Source organism: Notechis scutatus, chromosome 5 (genome assembly GCF_049901735.1).
Source record: "Notechis scutatus isolate UNSWTSFEM ecotype Mainland chromosome 5, rNotScu1.2, whole genome shotgun sequence".
NCBI lineage: Eukaryota > Metazoa > Chordata > Lepidosauria > Squamata > Elapidae > Notechis > Notechis scutatus.
The window spans coordinates 52,370,759-52,389,538 of record NC_142013.1 but is presented as its reverse complement, the minus strand read 5'-3'; the positions used below and the strand labels follow the sequence as shown (position 1 = coordinate 52,389,538).

Sequence of the window (18,780 nt, the reverse complement as noted above, 5' to 3'; positions counted from 1 at the left end):
CTCCTGCGGAGGGGTGCCATAGAAATAAAATTAAAATTCAATAAATTACATAAATAACTGTTCACTGAGTTTTAGATTAATAAAGGTTATGTCAAACAAGGCTGCGAGGTAGTTTTGCTATATACACAAAGTAAAAAGCACGAAGTTTATATCCAATATTGTTTTTCTTTTTAAACATTTACTTTTGTAAAAAAAAAAAAAATTAATCCCCTTCATGGGCCTTCTTTGAGTTCAATGGGCCCCAGAACAATGTACCGGCTGCACCCCCCTCTCCTCAGGCCTGCTCACAGATGGAAAGCAATTTAACTGAGATATGGAGAGTTGCTCTGGAAGAGATCAATACATGTGAGAGATTACCTTTCAGTTTTTGCTAAACTACTTATAAAAATGTATGACAAATATATTTTCTATTATGCTAGCCAGGGCAGGACATTTCTTCAGTATTATGATTAACCTTGATGGGGTTCACTCCGTGCTCTCTTCTGAATAAGGAAGTCTCTAATTGGCCAATGCCGGCTCAGAAGGAGATCTACATCTATTCTTCAATACTTTTATTATTATAACTCAGTGTTCCCCAACCTAGTACTTTTCAACTCTTTAGACTTCAAATCTCATCATTCTCAGCTAGCATCGCCAAAGGAATGGGGATGATGAAATTTGGCACAACATATGAGAAGAACAGCAAATTGAGAAGGACAATAGTACACTATAATGTATCATACAGAGATTTGAATCAGCATTCCATATTTCAACCTTGATTTAATGAGATGCTTGCCAACTTATTTCATGTGACTGTCAATTTCACTACAATTGTGTTATAGATCTTATTAACTTTGGCTGCCACATTATTTAGTTTTTAATTAGGATATAGTATTCATTTAGCTGCTGTGTCACTACAGTACCAACTACTCCTATTGTTCTATTGAAAATATTTTTTTTCTATTCTGGGCAAACATCTCAAACAATCTGAATAATTTTGAATGGTTGTTCACCCCATTCTATGTGGTAAACAATAAAGCAAATGTTGCTGCTTCCCAGCATTTATATTTTAGATTTTAGTTTTCCATAATCAATGAACCGGAAAACTTTTGCTGTTTCTCTTTCTTTTTCCTTTTTTGCGGGGTGGGATTTTTGCTATTTTTGGAGGGCGAGTTATAGTACAATCTTTGACCTGTAAATTGGGAATAGTGGGAATATAATTTCAATATATACATACGTCTAAATGCTATTGCTAATGTATCTGAAGGCAACAGATTGAAGGAGGATAACATTTCCACCTTCTAAAATGAGGTTGCAAACTCATCCTCCTCCAGCCAATTCCACTTCATGAAATGTCAGCATTTTGTTTAGAACAAGAACTTACTGAAGCATTGAGACTTAAATATATTTGTTCCTATGAAAAAAAAGCAATACTCTTATGACATAAAAGACTTGCTTATTCCAACGTAAGTACAGGCATTGTGTTTTGTTCTTTGTTCTTCAGAGTATCTGATCTACCATTGTATATTGTTAGACTGGGTCTTATTACTCTTCTCAATGTGAGATAACAGATTTGAATTGCAGCCATAATTACAGATGCAATTAGAGAGATTAGAGTACATTCTCATGGTTTCTTTCTTGCTGAATGAACTACAAGATTCAATTATTTAATTTTGTATATGATGAGACCACACTAAAAGGAATATGGGAGATCTCTGGTGCTCAGATTCTCCTCAGAGTTGTACCTAACTGCCTCTTCAGTCAGCGTTCCAAATGCATTGAGCTTCCCATCCTATAATCTCCAACAAGCATGGCCAAATGGATGGTTAGAGACACAAATTGTTTTTTTGTCCGTTCATTTTTTTGCTTTGTCTTCTGCAAAAATCAGCACGTTTAAATAATGGAAGTAACATGGAGATACATGTTAACCCTTTTTCAGGGACTTGATCACAATCCATTTTATCATCTGTAGAGATTCTCCAGTCATCCAGGTCATGATTGTCCCAATTTGGGATGAACACCCTTTGAATGGTGTGGGAGTAGGAATAGATTTCCAGAGAAAAATGACAGACTACAGGAACCAGGAGCACTTCTCAGGTGACCCCGAGGGCACAGATAAACCTCCAAATGCTTCACGACCCTCTAAATAAAGGATGCAGATTACCAGCTGTCTGCAAGGAATATAAATCCTTCCATTCCCCACTATTCTGTCAGAACTGAAGAAGCTTCTTCGATGAGGAGCAAAACGTCTTCAAAAGAAAAAAACAAGAAAATCCAATGGCCTCCTGAAAAAGCATCTTTGGGAAAATCCATTTTATCCTCTATTTGCCAAAAGCTTGCTTTTATATCTTTAAAAAGTATTAAATATTCAGTCACAGATCTCTATGTCAGTTGCAATGACAACTTTCAGCCATATTTTATATATATATACTGTAGGTATGTATATATAAGAAAACATATATATATATATGGGAGGAGAATAAGAGAACAGCAAAGCCCTCCTGCCATATATAAAAGGCACTACAGACAAAATCAGCAAGATCCTCCAAAAACACAACATTTAAAACAGCATTCTGCACAAACAGAAAAATATCCACCATCCTAAGAAACCCTAAAGACAAAATCGAGTTAGAAAACCAAGGAGTATACGAAATCCCTTGCACCGCCTGCCCCACCACATACATCAGACAAACTAACAGAAGAATAAGTGCACGCATTGAAGAACACAAGAACTCAATCAAAACAAGAACCGACCTCTTCCCTGGTCCAACACCTCAAAGCCACAGGACATGAGATTGACTTTAAAAATACCAGAACTATTGCCAAAACCGAACACTTCAACAACAGAATAATCAGAGAAGCCATAGAGATAGAAAAATGCCCACACAGCATGAATAAACAAGATGACACCTCCCGCCTACCAGCCATTTGGAAACCCGCCCTCATGAACAGATGAGTACCTAACATGAAGAATGACACCAGATCCACACCCACGAGGGCCACACAAGATGCTACACTTCCATGAGGGCCACACAAGATGCTACACTTCCATGTAGAAAGCAGACTCACACCCACACAGAAGATGAGACACGACCACGGACCAGAAGCCACACCGCAGCTGCATCACTACCTGCTTCAAACCCCTCCGACCCATACATGAAGTGAAGTGACCCCCACCATGAAGATGCGGCATGACCACGAACGCGAAGCCAAACAGCAGGATCACAGCTCACCAGCTCAAATCCCCCAACAACTAAGACTAACCTGAGCACAACCAAGCCCCCACCTGAACAGAACACACCCCCAGCCAATCAGAACACAGCCAACCCCCAACCAATCAGAACACAGCCAAACCCCCAACCAATGACAACACCCCCACCCAATCAAGTCACACCCCCACTAGCAGTTAAAAGGAAGAAGCAGCTGCAAGCTCACATTACTCTGAGAAGCACAGAGCCAAAGACACAAGCCTGAAGATGATGAATGAGACTTCATCGAAATGTTACCTAGATACTTCCAATTTTACGCGGGAGAAAACCCGAATAACCAAAGATCCACATACAAATACCCCGAGAACCTCAGAAAAAACACACACACACACACACACACACACACACACACACACAATATATATATATATATATATATATATATATATATATATATATATATGTGTGTGTGTGTGTGTGTGTGTGTGTGTGTGTGTGTGTATGTATGTATGTATGTATGTATGTATGTATGTATGTATGTATGTTATTCAGCTTTGTTCGGGTATTTTCCCACGTCATTATAGTTGTACTTTTAAAGTTGTAGCAACGTTTCGGCAGAATCTCATCTGCCTTCATCAGGCTTCTGTATTGAGTTCGTCTGTGAGTCAGACTTTTACAGTTGTTTCAGTTTTAAATTTGGGGCTAGCCTACTGCTGTGCCAGAATGGTTTTTTCTTCATCCTGATTGGTTGGGAGTCTTGGTCTGTGTTTATTGGTCTTGGAGTTTGCTGTGTTCTGCTTGATTGGTGTTTCTAATATCTTCTGTCTGTTTTGTGGCTTTTTTTGTCTTGATTGGCTGGCAACATTGTGTTCCTGTATTGGAGGCTTTTAGTGCAGCTTGGCTCCGAGTAAATGGACGGCTATCATTTATTAGGAAGCTAGGTTTCATCTGGGTGCCTGGTTGGGGTGTGTTTGAGCTGGAGGTATCAGGGGGGATCTGTTTGTGCCCAGGTGTTTGCCTGGCTTGTGGTGTGGAGATTTTTTTGTTTGTGAGTGCAGGCTTCCAAATAATTGACAGTCTGGTGAAATCATCTCTTCTATTCATGCTTTCAGGTCTTTTTTCAATCTCTATGGCTTCTCTGATAATTCTGTGGCTGGGGTTTTCTATAGTGGCTAGGGTTTGGGTGCCATTTAAGTTGATGCTTTGACCTGTGGCTTTCATGTGTTGGACTAGTGAGGAAGCGTGTTCCAGCTTTTTTACTGCATTTTTGTGTTCATCCAGGTGGGTACTTATTCTTCTATTGGTCTGTCCAATACTACATCTTTAAAAGTACAACTATAATGACGTGGGAAAATACTCGAACAAAGCTGAATACCATACATGTAAGTACCCGCGAAAACTTAAGATATATATATATATCTATATATATATATAAACCATTGAGTTATTTGAATGAATGAACCATTAATGCCAATTTTTCTTAAAGAAAGTTAAGAGTTCCCAAAAAAGAGCAAATAGTTTTTAAATAATTAGGTGTTTCATAGTTCCAGATTACAAAAATTGTAACAACTGTTTTTTGCAATAAAGAGTTATTCTGCATATTTTTGCACTATTCATGATGCCAACAGGAATGGGATCAGTTGAAAGATTTTTACTTTTTTAGTGTATGTTTTTCTCTAAAGACACACACATATATTTGTTTATCCCACTGAAAGGCTTCCTGGTGTTTTTCAAACTCTTGCTTTGTGTTCCTATTAGGATTAGAGTAAGGGCAAAATCGACTTCAGTTTGCCAAGTGTCCCAATCCAACATGTTTTTCACTGAGGATAAATGGCTCCCTTAAGCTTCACCCCTCCGCTGTCAACCCTTTAAGGAACTCAGATGAGAAACCCAAATTATTGTTGTCAAGTTATGATTAACAGAATCCTGCAGGTCTACAGTATTTCGACCCTCCCTTGCTTTTACTTTCCAGAAAACTCTAGAGTGTCTTCTGAGATGCTTTCTTCACCCCCATATCTTCTGGGGGTTGAGATATCTCGTGTCAGATGATTGCTAGGCTGTGGCTCTTCCTCCTGTTTCCCAAAATTATTCTCACAGCCCATTGCACCCATGTACTCATCAGGAAAGCTAGCTATCAAGGGAACCAGTGTCTCAAAGTGTTGGCAATTTCAGAGAGCTGTGTTCTCGGATCTTTGCTGAGGACCAAAGGAAACAGGCCAACCATGGATCTACTGACTCCAGATTTCACAGAACTCAGGTATGTTTCCCTTCCTTGGAATGCACTGAATGCATGTGAGTGATGGGGACAATAAATGATACGGATGTATTTGAGAAAGAGAGAATGTGAATCAAGGTGTTTATTTGGCAATGCTGATCTCTCACTAGGAAACCACCTGGTCCTTCTAAAGACAATTTAAAATGAGGGAAAGGGTAAAATTTTAGGGTGTCCCCTCACTTCTGCAGATATAGACTTTTACAGGCATACCATTTTATTTGCTTCCCCATAATTATTGTGGCCTTGAAGTAAAAAGAAAAAAAATAGTTCTCATTCTTGGTTTAGCGATCTGGATCTCTTGCATTTGTGTCAATATTATTTAGCACTGGCTTAGTTTAAACAATCATTGGGAGTGTCTTAAATATTTCAGGTCAATGTGTTAGGTATGATTTATCTGTGTTTATTCTAAGATTATCACATATTTTGGGAGATATTTGTTTTCTTTCTGCAAAGACTGATCTCTATGTGTATGTGTGTGGTCAATCATAGCTTCATTTGAAACACAGGCATAGTTATTAATCTACTGAAACAATATCATGCCTCTTAACCAAGAACTTGTATTCATATTATGTTTTACATACATAATGAAAGAAGTTTGCAGACATTGTTCCATAAAGTCAGCAACCTGTGAAACAAACATGAGAAGCATGTTTACGAGGACTCCATAAATTCATGGCTGATGTGAGATTTGAAACTGGAGCTTCAAGAATGCATTCTTTCCATGTGACTTACATATATGGAGACATCAAGGCAGTATTTCTTGTACTTAAAACAAACAAACAAATACCTCTATTAGGAAGAAGCCTAAATGATTAACTGATCAAAGAGATGTTTGAAGAGTCAGTTCTAGGTGTCATGGTTTTAAAATGTCTTCACACAAAGTACATTTGCAATGGCTATAATCCAGGACAAAGTGACCCAGCTCCCAACTGATCACAGTAATTCTGAGAAACCATTTACAGAAATTTCCTTGTGCATAACTGTGGCTGACTTGGTAGCATTGTTCTTGAAATAATTATGAGAGAGACAGTCACTTCCACCATAAACATGAGCATGGATGTCTCATATAAACAGTTTCCCCACAACAACTGCTAAAAGCAACATCTTTTCCACAGAGGTATGATAATTCATAAACATTTTCCAAAGTGTTACTATTTATAGAGGACCTTTGACTTAGTTTATCTGTTTATATAGATACACCTTTGGCTTAGTTTGTCTCTGATGGCATAATTTAATTATTTAATCCACAATCTGCAACTTGAAACTGACTTTGAATTACAGACTTCCTGAGTGAACCCACTGTCCTAATTTTTGGACTGGCTTAATCTTTGCTAATCCCGATTTTTATAACCCCTTTTTTGGTTAAGCATTTGAAGAACTCAAAAACTTATATACAGTTTGAGAGGTTGTAGATAATGCTCAGAAAATTAAAACACAGCTATGGATTTTGGATTCTTCTTCCCTAGAGCAACTCTGAAGCAGATGTCATTGTGTAACATGATCTCCCAGACGTACAGCATATGCTGTACTATACTGTATGGCTGAGAAGCTTGGAAAATAACTGGGGTAAAATAAATATAAAGTTTTCACACAGGCAGAAACTCTCTCACCCTGAAGTAAGTTAAAATGGGCTAAGGAGCTGGTAGCAGAGTTGAAGACATGGAGATCTTGGCTGGTAAAGAGGCTCAGCCAATCTCATTGTACATATGTTGTACTTTGGCAATAAAGGTAATAATAATAATAAACTAAATGGGATTTAGCTAGTTTGGGCTGTTGTACTTCTGGGGTAGATGATTTTATTGCATGCTTCTAAGTGAATAAAATCACAAGGATGGAGGATCAGGTCTTGAGGGATTACCTGAAGGAGAAATGGACCCAAAGAAAAGATTAGCATTCTGCTAACCATGTGAGATTATCAGCTAAATTTATCTGAAGTCCTTGATTAATTCCAAAGAGACCCTGGTTATTAAGTACACAAGTCACAATATATCAACACAATGAAATCAGAAGTATTACTTTGCAGGAAAGTAAATAGGTTAATCACTGAATGGCAAAGCAGTTGCACTTATTTCCCGCTTTTACTATCTTCCAACCAAGTCAGCAAAGCATCCAAAGTTATTTATTTGTTTTGGCAGCATGATGCTTACAGAGCTATCTAAATGCAAATGTCAAACTCCTGGAGAAACAATTTTTTCAATCTTACATTGTTACAAATAAATAAAAAATGTAAATTGGTCCTTAGGATGGTTTTTGCTTGATGTGATTTTGTCTGTGTGATCATGAGAAAGATGCACCGTGTGAAACTCAATCAGACGCTGAACATATTACATATATAAAACTAGCCTTCCCCATTCTGATGCCTTCAGATATGAAAGAATTTTAACTTCGTGCAGCATAGACATACATACATACATACATACATACATACATACATACATATATATATATATATATATATATATATATATATATATATATATATATATATATATATATATTCTTAAGATTTATATGGTATTCTTAACTATATATGTTATTCAGCTTTGTTCGGGTATTTTCCACGTCATTATAGTTGTGCTTTTAAAGTTGTAGCAACGTTTCGGCAGAATCTCATCTGCCATCATCAGGCTTCTGTATAGATGAACACTATAGATGAACGCTATACAGATGAACACTATACAGAAGCCTGATGATGGCAGATGAGATTCTGCCGAAACGTTGCTACAACTTTAAAAGCACAACTGCAATGACGTGGGAAAATACCCAAACAAAGCTGAATGATAATTTGATCTTCTCTCATTTACCCTTGTCCATGGCCAGGGAAGGGTTTACACATTAAACAGTTGTGCAGATCTGGTTTTTGGAAAAATATGTAGAGACTGAAAGTAAAATGAAAGTATAATTCTATTCCAGCTCATCAAATTTTTGTTTGTTATATACATATTCATATACATATGAAAAACCAGTGTGGATATTTAAGCTTATAAAACACAAAATTTAGGATACCCGTAAGTGAATATTAATCATGCATTTATTAGTGCTACAACATCATCTTATCATTTGCAGTGATCCTCTAGTTTTTTCTAGTTTAATGCTGCTAGTTATTTGTAATTTCCTCCTGGTCCTAGGAAATGTTTAACTTTGAAGATCTAGGTTCAGGCTCAATTTCAGCCACGAAAGCGTGCTGAGTAACTTTGTCTTAGTCAGTCTCTCTCCGTTCAAACATCCCATGGGGTTATTTTAGAAAATATGGAGGTGAGAGTTTATGTATACCTCCTTGAGCTCTTGGAGGAAAGGCAGGACATAAATTTAATAAATAATTAAATGCACCTATTCAGTTGGCTAAGCACATGCTTGTTGTAGTTTTATTTGTGAAAACAGGCAACCATTGTTCAACCTAGGAAACCAGTTTTTGAAAGTCTTTTCAATTTTCTTGTTCATGGGGGGGGAATAACCATGCCTATTGGGAACATTGTACAAATTGCATCTAAATAATTTGATTTCAGTTCAATTCAAATTTAGATTTGACCCTGGCAACATCTACTTGTTTGTATTGGCTCAACCTCTAAAAGCACCTAAACTGATAAATGCATTTGTTTAAGTTACATGCTTAAGGCGAATGTACAAATTTGCTTCTGCTTGTTTGGATAAACCAGTTCTATACATGTTTGTGTTTTTCCTTCATCCTCCATACCTCAAGCTACACAAGTGCTGACTCATTCATTTCATAATTAATATAGATATGTTTATAGTCCATATGATTTCAGTGCCTTGAAATCTACACCAGTGTGTTCATCCTGCCATGAATCATTAAGTTGCTGCGTCCCAACAATCCTCTGGTGTAAATGATCCTATAATGGCCAAAGAATGAACATACCTCAGCTGTGGATGGCCAACATTCTTATGGTTGTGAATGGAAGTTGATAGTTCTAGCATCTACTCCTGTTGGATTGTTCAAGCTGTTTCTGAACCTGAGCCTCTTTTCCTTTGCTAGAAGGTTACCAAATACTGACAAAACTCTTGGTTGTAAAAGAGAGATAAAGCACTGGCTGCCCAAGGTACTGCCAAATAACTGAAGATCTAAGGCACAGATCTGGAAAGCAAAAGACATAAAATATGTACAAGCAAATATCTAAGTACTGTTTCAAACTTACAGTGTTTGAATTCATTTAGTTTTCACCTAAATAAACAAAAAGACTGCTTCTGAATTTGCAGTAAACAGTTTACTACCGTTTCTTGCTTCCAAAGATGGCAGAATTTTCATACAGATGATGTCTCAGCATTCCAATGTTACCGATTAAGCACTGACTCATTTTTTTTTCAAATAAACTACAATACATAAAAATAAGGATCCCCTAGACATAACTTCTCACCTTGGCTTTCCTTCTTTCTGCAGTGTTTCGTAAATAGAGTCTTTCTCTGCTCTCTATTTTTAACTCAAGTTGTGCCATGATTTCATTGTGAAATCTTTCAGAAATAACTATATAATATTAAACATAAGTACCTGGAAAGTGTCACTGGGTACCAACAAAGCATTTTTGCCTATGCTACATACAGCTGCCTTTTCTTCCTTACCCACAAAATCAATCACTAATACCAGCAATTTGTTTTGAAGATAAAATCAAAGGGATAAGAAAGAACATGATCTAGTACACAAAACTGGGTACACATTGCTGTCAGCTGGACATATAGAACAGGGTGAGCAAACTGACTGTGCAATGCTTTCAGCTGAAGATTTACTTAAAAATTATAGAAAGTAGAGTGTCTGGTGGGGATGCTGGTACTTTTTTTTTCCTTTTAAAGTCCCTGTTTTTAAAAAATGTAAACACTTTCTTAAAAAGTTCTCAGAGTCACGGCTCTCAAAAGGGCCCATTCTGAAGCATTCTGGGAGAAGCAAGACCCATTGTGTTGCTAAAATGATTTTATGGCGCTTCTGTAGAAGAAACATTGCGGTTGGAGAGAGTAAATTCAGATGCTGTGCAAAATATCATTATTTCATGTGAATCTTTTTGCCCTGTGATAAACAACATTTTGCTCTACATAAATATACATTTCTATGCAGTCCTTTCAATACCCTCATGCTTATCTTTCTCTCAAGGAATACACTAGGGAAGAACCAGTAATCCAGTCAACACAGATTAGCTGATCATGGTCTGTTGACTACCAGTGTCCAGACTGGGAGTGTTCACATGACGTATTTATCCAAGGCAAGTTAGGTTCAATTTATTTAATAAACTCAATGTTCAGAATTTGCACAGCACCCTGAACCACAAGTTAACTATTGGATTGGATAGATACTCAGAATATTCTAGGGTAAAGTGTGGTAGGTTTGTTTGTGTTTTAATATGGTGTTATCTAGCTTCCTGACATTAGCAGCAAGAATCCAATGATCCAAGCTGATCAGGGTAATTGTAGATGGGGTAGTTGTTTTATATTGTTCACAAGACAGAAAGAAAAAGGAGAGACAGATAAGATGAAAGAGTTGCTTCATAAAATCATAAGGAAAGAATTCAACCCCAGCTCAGAACCGGTATGTAAATGTTAGGTGGGAGTTCTGGGAACTAAACTCCAAAGGACCTGGAGCATATCAAGGAAAACTGCAAACTCTTTGTCGGATTTGTTCCTTGCCCTGAAAGAGAACTTTAATGCTACCTTTGTGCAGGTCTGCAACTGCAGGCAGAGTGATGAGGCTTTGCCCAAACTTTCTAATACAAAGTTGCTTGGTCTACCCTGGATCTCATCACTACTAAGTGATTGTTAAGGCATCAGACTGGAAACTGGGAGACCTAAGTTTTAGTCATGGAAAATGGCTGGGTGATTTGGGCCAGTCATTCTCTCTTTTTAATAAAGCAGCTCCACAGAACTGAATCAGTGGCTTTTTAAATTGCCCCTGCCTATTTGTTCTGTAATACAAGTCAGAATTATTCTGACCCTTGTGTTAACAGATGGTTGACTGATAGATTTATATAGTGATTGAAGTGATTTATATAATCGCACCACCCCCCCAAATTGCAATTCTGGGAATTTATTTTTAATGATCTTTTCATTAAATTTTTACAAAGAACATAAAAAGTAACACAAACTAATAAAGAGTAAAAGCAGTAAAGAAAAAAAAAAGAAGAGAGTTGGAAGAAAAAGAGTAAAAGTACAAAAAGAAAGAATCGAAGGAAATGCAGTACAAAGAGGACGCTCCCAATTTCCTTTGCAGCACATATCAATACAACTATAAAATTATCTCTTAATCTATGAGTACAAGCGATTCTCAATAAGCATTGTAGGATTAAAACTAAAGTAAAATTAAACAATGAAAAGCATAAAGAAAAGCAGTCCAGGAAAATGACAGATGATGCCGCATGAACATCAGGCTCTTCTCTGCACATGGCCCATTTCCTTGCTTGTTTGTGTCCCTGAGCATTCCTTCTCTACCTGGAAGTCTGTGTCACCTTCCTCTACCTCGTGTTGCTGTTCTGCCAGCTGATTATAGGCTGCCTTCTCTCATGTGCGCTCTCAAAGCAGGAGGCTGTGAGCTCAGTCACTAGGTCCCTCCCAGGAGGCACAGCCGTACAAGCTGGGTGGATTCCCAACAGCCAAACTTCAGGCTTCTTTCTAGCCATTCTCAGAGCGTGAGCCTGACTCACAGCATCCCAGGTTGCAGGCTCCCTCCTTCGCACAACTTGGTGAGTTTGCATGTTTTCCCAGTTGGCTTCTGCCCTCGCTTCTTGCTAATCAGAAATGTAAATCTTCTTTTCTGTTGGGGCACCTGAGGCAGCAGCCTGGCATCTCCTGGGCTTCTTTTCATTGGCTTGATTATTTTTATTCATCGATTGATTTTGTCCTGAAGTTATTTTATACTGTAAAATACTCTTTTTTTTTTTTTTGCTGAAGGGGGAAGCATGGGAATTATTTTTGCTTTGAAACATCACAGCACTTGAAATTATAGGTGAACTATAGGATTTAACTTTAAATTATAGGATTTAACTTTTACATCCACTGTTATATTGATTAACATGCAGTGTTGACATCTTGCCTGAAACTTGACAATTCAGATATTGTGTGTGTGTGTGTGTGTGTGTATGCACACACATGTGCACATGTAGTATTGCTATGAAGAATTTTTCAAATACACATTATACATGTGAATTAGAATGTGGCAAACAACTCTAACTGTTCACACCAGTGTAGTAATTCTTTACAATATTATATCCACTTGTTTGGAAATAAATAATATTTTTAAAAAGAGGGGATTACATTGTACATAGACACTGGAGCCCTATATTAAAAAAAACAAACTACACAGCATTCAGTTTTCTTTTCTTTTCTTCTTAATCTATGTAGGCAGATAGCTTATCCTTTTAAATACCATTTGATGCAAAGATCCGCATCTGCTCTTAATGTGCATACTGCATATTATTTGGGGAAAGGGGGGCAGAAATAAGGTTTCATGGCATGCCTCTTGCTCAATGGAAAGCTGATCACTGTTTCTAAAAAGTTAATTATATGCAATAAATCAATCTGTTAATATCCAAGGGAGATTGAGTAATTTGACACTAATCAGTTGTAATTATACACACCCAAAAATGGATAGTTACATGCATAGATATTACTGTAGATGCTTCTGACTTCCTCAAGGTCTTGTTCTCTAGTTATGTTTACAATTCTCCCACCCCACCAAGTTTTCACAGGCAAAGACCATACTAAGCCAAACATTCAAGGAGTTATAATCCCAATACATTTGGAACATGCTAAATTGAGGAAGGCTATTCTAAGCTGATATTTCTTGTTATCTCCTGCAACTTCACACAAAAAGCTTCCTCAGAAAAATACCCCCAGACTAATCAATTTAACACATTTGTGCACATAAGCCCACACATGCACGCACACACACACACACACACACAATACAAAAATAATCAAGAACTACAAAAAAAATATGGCATGCATGTTGCAGACCTGAACATTTTTTTAGAAACTGAAACCAATGACAAAATTAGTTACAGAATTGAATCCAGCCCAATTATTTACACTAACAAAAGCACATTTTTCAACAAACAAATATCATCCAGCATATAAATGAGCTACTGTGGCCTTCTAGATTTCACTTAACTATAGCTCCCAGCATGTTATGGTGATTTTGACTAGGTCTGCTGTATTACACAGAGTCCCTTCAGGCTGCTTTTGGATGGAGTGGAATAAGAGGAAAACCTTTTTTTTTTTTTTTAAACATTGGGATAGTTTAGGATATCTTAAAGCTATGTCAGTCATGGGCTAGAGATGTAATATAGGTAATATCACGGAGTCATGGCATAAAAAAGACATTGCCAATGCATGTTTGTGCCATGATTATCTGAGATAGAGGCATGGCCAAATAGTTAGAAATCTGATATAGAAATAGGATATATTCATTTTGTATTAGTGCTATAATTTTCTAGAAGAAACAGCAGGACACAGGGGCAAATTTCCAATAAATACATCCTGAAGAATTAAAGAATAATAGCCATACGAAAATAAAAAATGAAAAAATCTGAAATCTATTTTTTCCAGTGAAAAGTAATTCTTAATCACTATTTCATCCTATGATTCCAGGGTATCATAAACAAAAACAAAGAAAACCCCAAATGTGCCACAAATGTAATATAAAACCATGATCACTTCATAAACAAATGGCAGTGTACACTAAGAAGAGTATACTAAACATGTGAAAAATACACAAAATTATGTAGCACCTATATGCTTCATACTGCATAGCTTTGTATTAATGAGCTTCCCCATTTATACAGCTGGGCCAACTGCAATATCCCACCTGTGCCTCTAAACAGAACCACCATCTTCATTAAAAAAAAGAAAAGTGCCCAAACATCCATGTTTCTGAAACTCCGTGAATCAGTTTTTGTGGTTCTTATTAGTTGTTAGTCTGTTAATTCGGTAATCACCAGATTTCTGAAAGTTTTCAGACCCACTGCATTTGAGGGGAATTAAGTACACTTGGAAGCCTTTATTACCAGCAGAGAGCCTGGAAATAGATGCACAATCATATCAGACCTGATCAGATACACGACTTGGGCCCCCAACTGCGTGAAGAACCATCCCTACAATTGTTTTCAGAAATTAACTATATGGGTGGGAATGAAGGGTGGAACCAGCAGAGCAATCCACTGTCCATTTTCCCCACTAGAACTCCTAGTCTGCATTAAAATTATCTGCTTACAACACAAATTATCTGCCTAATGAATGAAGCAATTTCATTCTCCTGCTTCTAATTTTCATACCTGTGAAGTTAATTCATAAAAAGGAAATGTTGTTAATCTTTCATATCTCTTCCTACAAGGGTCTTGTTTTGAATTTAAAACCAAATCCAACCATCAGAGTTATACAGTGATACGAAATGGGTATCATGTCGTTTAACTAAAACTTAGGAAATGCCTAACACACCAGGGAATATAGCAATCCCTCTACTTTTGGTTCCCTTTTTCCTTTTACTAATTTCTATCCAACACATAATGAAGCTGAGCAATTTTAGTGTACAAATATCAATGAGGGAAATGCTTATCGCATTCTTATGAAAAGTATGAGTACATGATAAAATTATAATAACCAACAGACTACAGTAGATACAGAGGAATAAAGCAATATATGTTGTCAGATTTATTTCATCTCCATTACCAAGCATATTATCAATTGTTTCATTATTGTTTCACATGGAATATCTTTTGGTTACAAATAATAGCAATGTTTAGGGAGACGATTGGCCCATGGTTCACATGATTCATTTAGATGAAATAAAGATCTGAAGCATATACAGTTCAAGAACCAATCCCAATTTTTAAAAGTGTATCATTTTTATAGGTCAGTTTGAAGACAGTATTAGATACTATAATTTTCATGCATTCTTTTTAACTATCTTTTTTCAAACTTCTCTAGATCTTGTAGAAACAGCTGCATCCCTCATGACACAATGGCAATGCCATCAAACAACACAGCCTTAACCGTGATCCTCTCAAAATTGTTAGAAGACTACCTAGAGAAGAAAACCCACCCCACACCTGTACCCTTCATTGATTCTAGTGACCATCTGGAAGTAGTGTTTATACTTCTGCTGCTTGGATTTTTTGGATTCATCACCTTTGGGGTCATGATTAGCTATATCCGCTCCAAAAAGCTGGAACATTCCAATGACCCCTACAATATCTACATTGCCACTGATCTCTGGCAGAAGAGGGATAAATCCAACTTTCAGGCCAAAATAGTAGAAAATTATAAATCATGTTGTATATGGGAAAATGAGCATGCTGTCGAACAACCTACTAATCGTATCCCTGAAGTGAAATCTTAATAACAAGATGGTCAGCCTGTTGAAGAGACATTGTGCCAAAAGTACCAAAGAGTACCAAAGAAACAGCAGTTGGACAATACATTTCAAAAGTAAAGGGATAGAAGCTATAACCTCTATTATTGCCTCCCCTGAATTGGTGCCAGACTAATGTGTTGAATGACATCTTCTATCAATTCCTGACCATGATGTGCTTACTGTATAATAGAAGGAATTGTTATTTGAAGAGCTCATCATGAGGCACCATGTTGGGAAAGGCAGCTGTTCTAACCTAAACAGTAAAATATAGGAAGTATTTTTAAGCTACGGTTTATCCCAGCATAGTTTTTCCATTTCAAAAATCTGGATGTATTGTGACTAGATCCTTGTTTTAGACTTCATTCTTATTAACAAAACAACAAGCATGAAAATGTTGCTTCAGCTTGATATTTTGCAGGTATCTCCATCTCACCAACAGAAAACATGAAGCTGATTCATAAGAGATGGAGAAAGACCAATATAGTTTAATATGTCACATAATTTGTGTATAAATCCAGATGGTCAGCCAAATGGCTTTTAAACCAGTTAAAATTTATGGCTGGGGACAGATTTGTTTACATTTACGATTTTTTTTTTTAAAAAAAAAGGATTAAAAAAACACTTTTAAATTTAGGAAATACAGAAACAGCCATTAGCAACTGTTCAGTTTTGCAAAATATGAATTTACAAGGGAAAATGTAGAGAGAAAGAGGAGCAGGAGCTATAATTAAACAGCTACATTATATAGCTAAGAGCACTTCAATACCAATATTGGACACCATTTGGGGATCAAATCTAGCTCTGATTCATCTCGTGATATTTGTTTTGGAGAGCTCAGTGGATTAATTCTGACTTTTGACCTTTAAATCTCAGTAGTGATTTGCTTTGCAACTGGCAGGACCTTTTGCTTCAATCTGGTCCATGGGCTCCATTTAAGCCAGTCCTTGCTCTCCTTTCCCCCAAGGTTCACATACAATTCCTGGAGTTTCTCTTTCTCTCTATGCATTGCTTAGAACAGGGGTCTCCAACCTTGGCAACTTTAAGGCTTGTGGACTTCAACTCCCAGAATTCCTCAGCCAGCAAAGCTGGCTGAGGAATTCTGGGAGTTGAAGTCCACAAGCCTTAAAGTTGCCAAGGTTGGAGACCCCTGGCTTAGAACCTATTCTTTTTTTTTTTTTACAATCCAAACAGAAAAGCAACAGATATACATTGCTGCTTAGAGTCACCCACTAGGTGAATGTAATTAATAAATCAGTATGATTTTATATATGATAAGCATTTCACTGACAGATTTCTTATGAAATCAGTAGAGTGCAATTTTCCAAAAAAAAATCACTGTGCATCTTTCTCCAAACCTATCAGTTATTGATCAATCTTTTTTATGACAATTCAGTGATTCTTGTTTTAATTTGTATAATTTTTCACATTTTCCTCTAATAAGTGATTTCTATTGAAGGATTTTGTAATTTCTGGTTATTATATAACTTTTGTAGTATTTCAAACAAATGGTTTATTTTACTGCATTTTTATACAATATTCTCTATTGAGGAACAATTGATTGGGAATTGGTAAATAATGGTATAGGAATGTATCATTAAAGGCTGCCAAATGACCTGGAAAATGGGCTAGTTCGTTCTTAAGCCTTGATTTTAGAAATCAGCAAGTAATTAGTATAGATATAAATGATTTCAAATAATTGCAACTTCAATTTCAACTTCAATCTTTTTATGTACATTAAGTGATTATAATTAGTCTTTATACATTTGTAATTTTTCATCACAAAATGTAATAAAAATGCTAATTTCAAACATGTTGCATATAGCCCTGTATATATTGCCAATTCATGACAAACTTACCTTGGTTGTATCATCACCCCAGAAATAATCATTCTCTTGCCATTTCTTTGAATTTCACCAGGTTTCACCAGCCTATCACTATCAGAATAAAGTTTCAGAAAAATCTATTTTGTGTCCTCCCTTTTCTAAATGCTAGAATAAATGAGTGTTCAATATTTCATCCACTTAAAACAGTTCTCCAAATTATAGCCACCTATTGGTCTTTTTTGGTATGAGGAGGGGAAAAAAGCTAGCTAATCATCACCCAGAGAATTAGTCAGGATCCCCAACTTGGTGCCCTTCAGTTGTGTTGCCTACAGCTCCCATTGCTATTTCAGCTAGGGAAAATGAGATTTGTACTCCAATACAAATAGGAATATTCTAAGGCCATGCATCAAATGATAAGGAAGTGTTTATAAAAAATGGCAACTAATTCAAAAATTAATGTAGTTTGTATAACAAATTGTCTATGGAACCTTGATACACCCTGTATTATATAGAGCAGGGGTCCCCAACCGCCGGTCCGCGGACCGGTACCGGGCCGCGGAACAAGCCTTACCGGGCCGCTGGTTGCTGGGCGCCGCCATCTTTTTGGTAAAAAAGCAATTTTTCGTCAAAAAGATGGCGGCGCCAGCGTTGCGGTGAGCTTTTCCGGATAGAAAGCCATTTCTACCCGAAAAGCTCACCAGAAGCGCTGGCGCCGCTTATTTGATTTAAAATCACTTCCGTGACGCCACCGGAAGTGATTTTTCGTCAAAAAGATGGCGCGCCCAGCTGACGCCTGGAACCGGGCCGCTGGCGCCAGCTGACGCCGGAACCGGGCCGCGGCGTCGAAAAGGTTGGGGATCCCTGATATAGAGCATTGTTTTCATCACCCATTCAAAACAATTACATTTATACAACATTTATACAATGTATACATTTATACAATTGTCAAACGAATGGGGTAATACATTTTTGTGTACTTGCTTCTTTACCAGTTCATATAATTGGCTTGGTAATATTCAGTATAACAAGTATTTTGTTTTAAAGATAATTCTAACATAACTTTATTAATATTCATTGTATTTTTGTGTTCACTTAAGTCCCTCAAGATCTGGGTATGCTACTAGGCCTGGGGATCCAGAGACTGGGGAG

The 18,780-nt window shown here is 37.0% G+C and overlaps 2 protein-coding genes across 2 annotated transcripts in view; one reads left to right on the top strand and one right to left on the bottom strand.

Annotated features, from left to right (window-relative positions):
- The window catches only part of CLIC6 (CLIC family member 6), a 117,272-nt gene extending 99,465 nt beyond the window's left edge, over positions 1 to 17,807 (bottom strand). Inside the window, exon 1 of the mRNA XM_087966738.1 lies at positions 17,665 to 17,807. The gene's annotated coding sequence lies outside the window, so the exon portion shown is untranslated. The remainder of the gene's footprint in view (positions 1 to 17,664) is intronic.
- Positions 11,974 to 16,402, top strand: KCNE1 (potassium voltage-gated channel subfamily E regulatory subunit 1). The gene is made up of 2 exons (XM_026692473.2): positions 11,974 to 12,140; positions 15,382 to 16,402. The coding sequence occupies exon 2, from the start codon at positions 15,416 to 15,418 to the stop codon at positions 15,791 to 15,793; it is 378 nt and encodes a 125-aa protein (XP_026548258.1). The 5' UTR covers positions 11,974 to 12,140; positions 15,382 to 15,415; the 3' UTR covers positions 15,794 to 16,402.
- Positions 17,808 to 18,780: the final 973 nt, after the last annotated feature.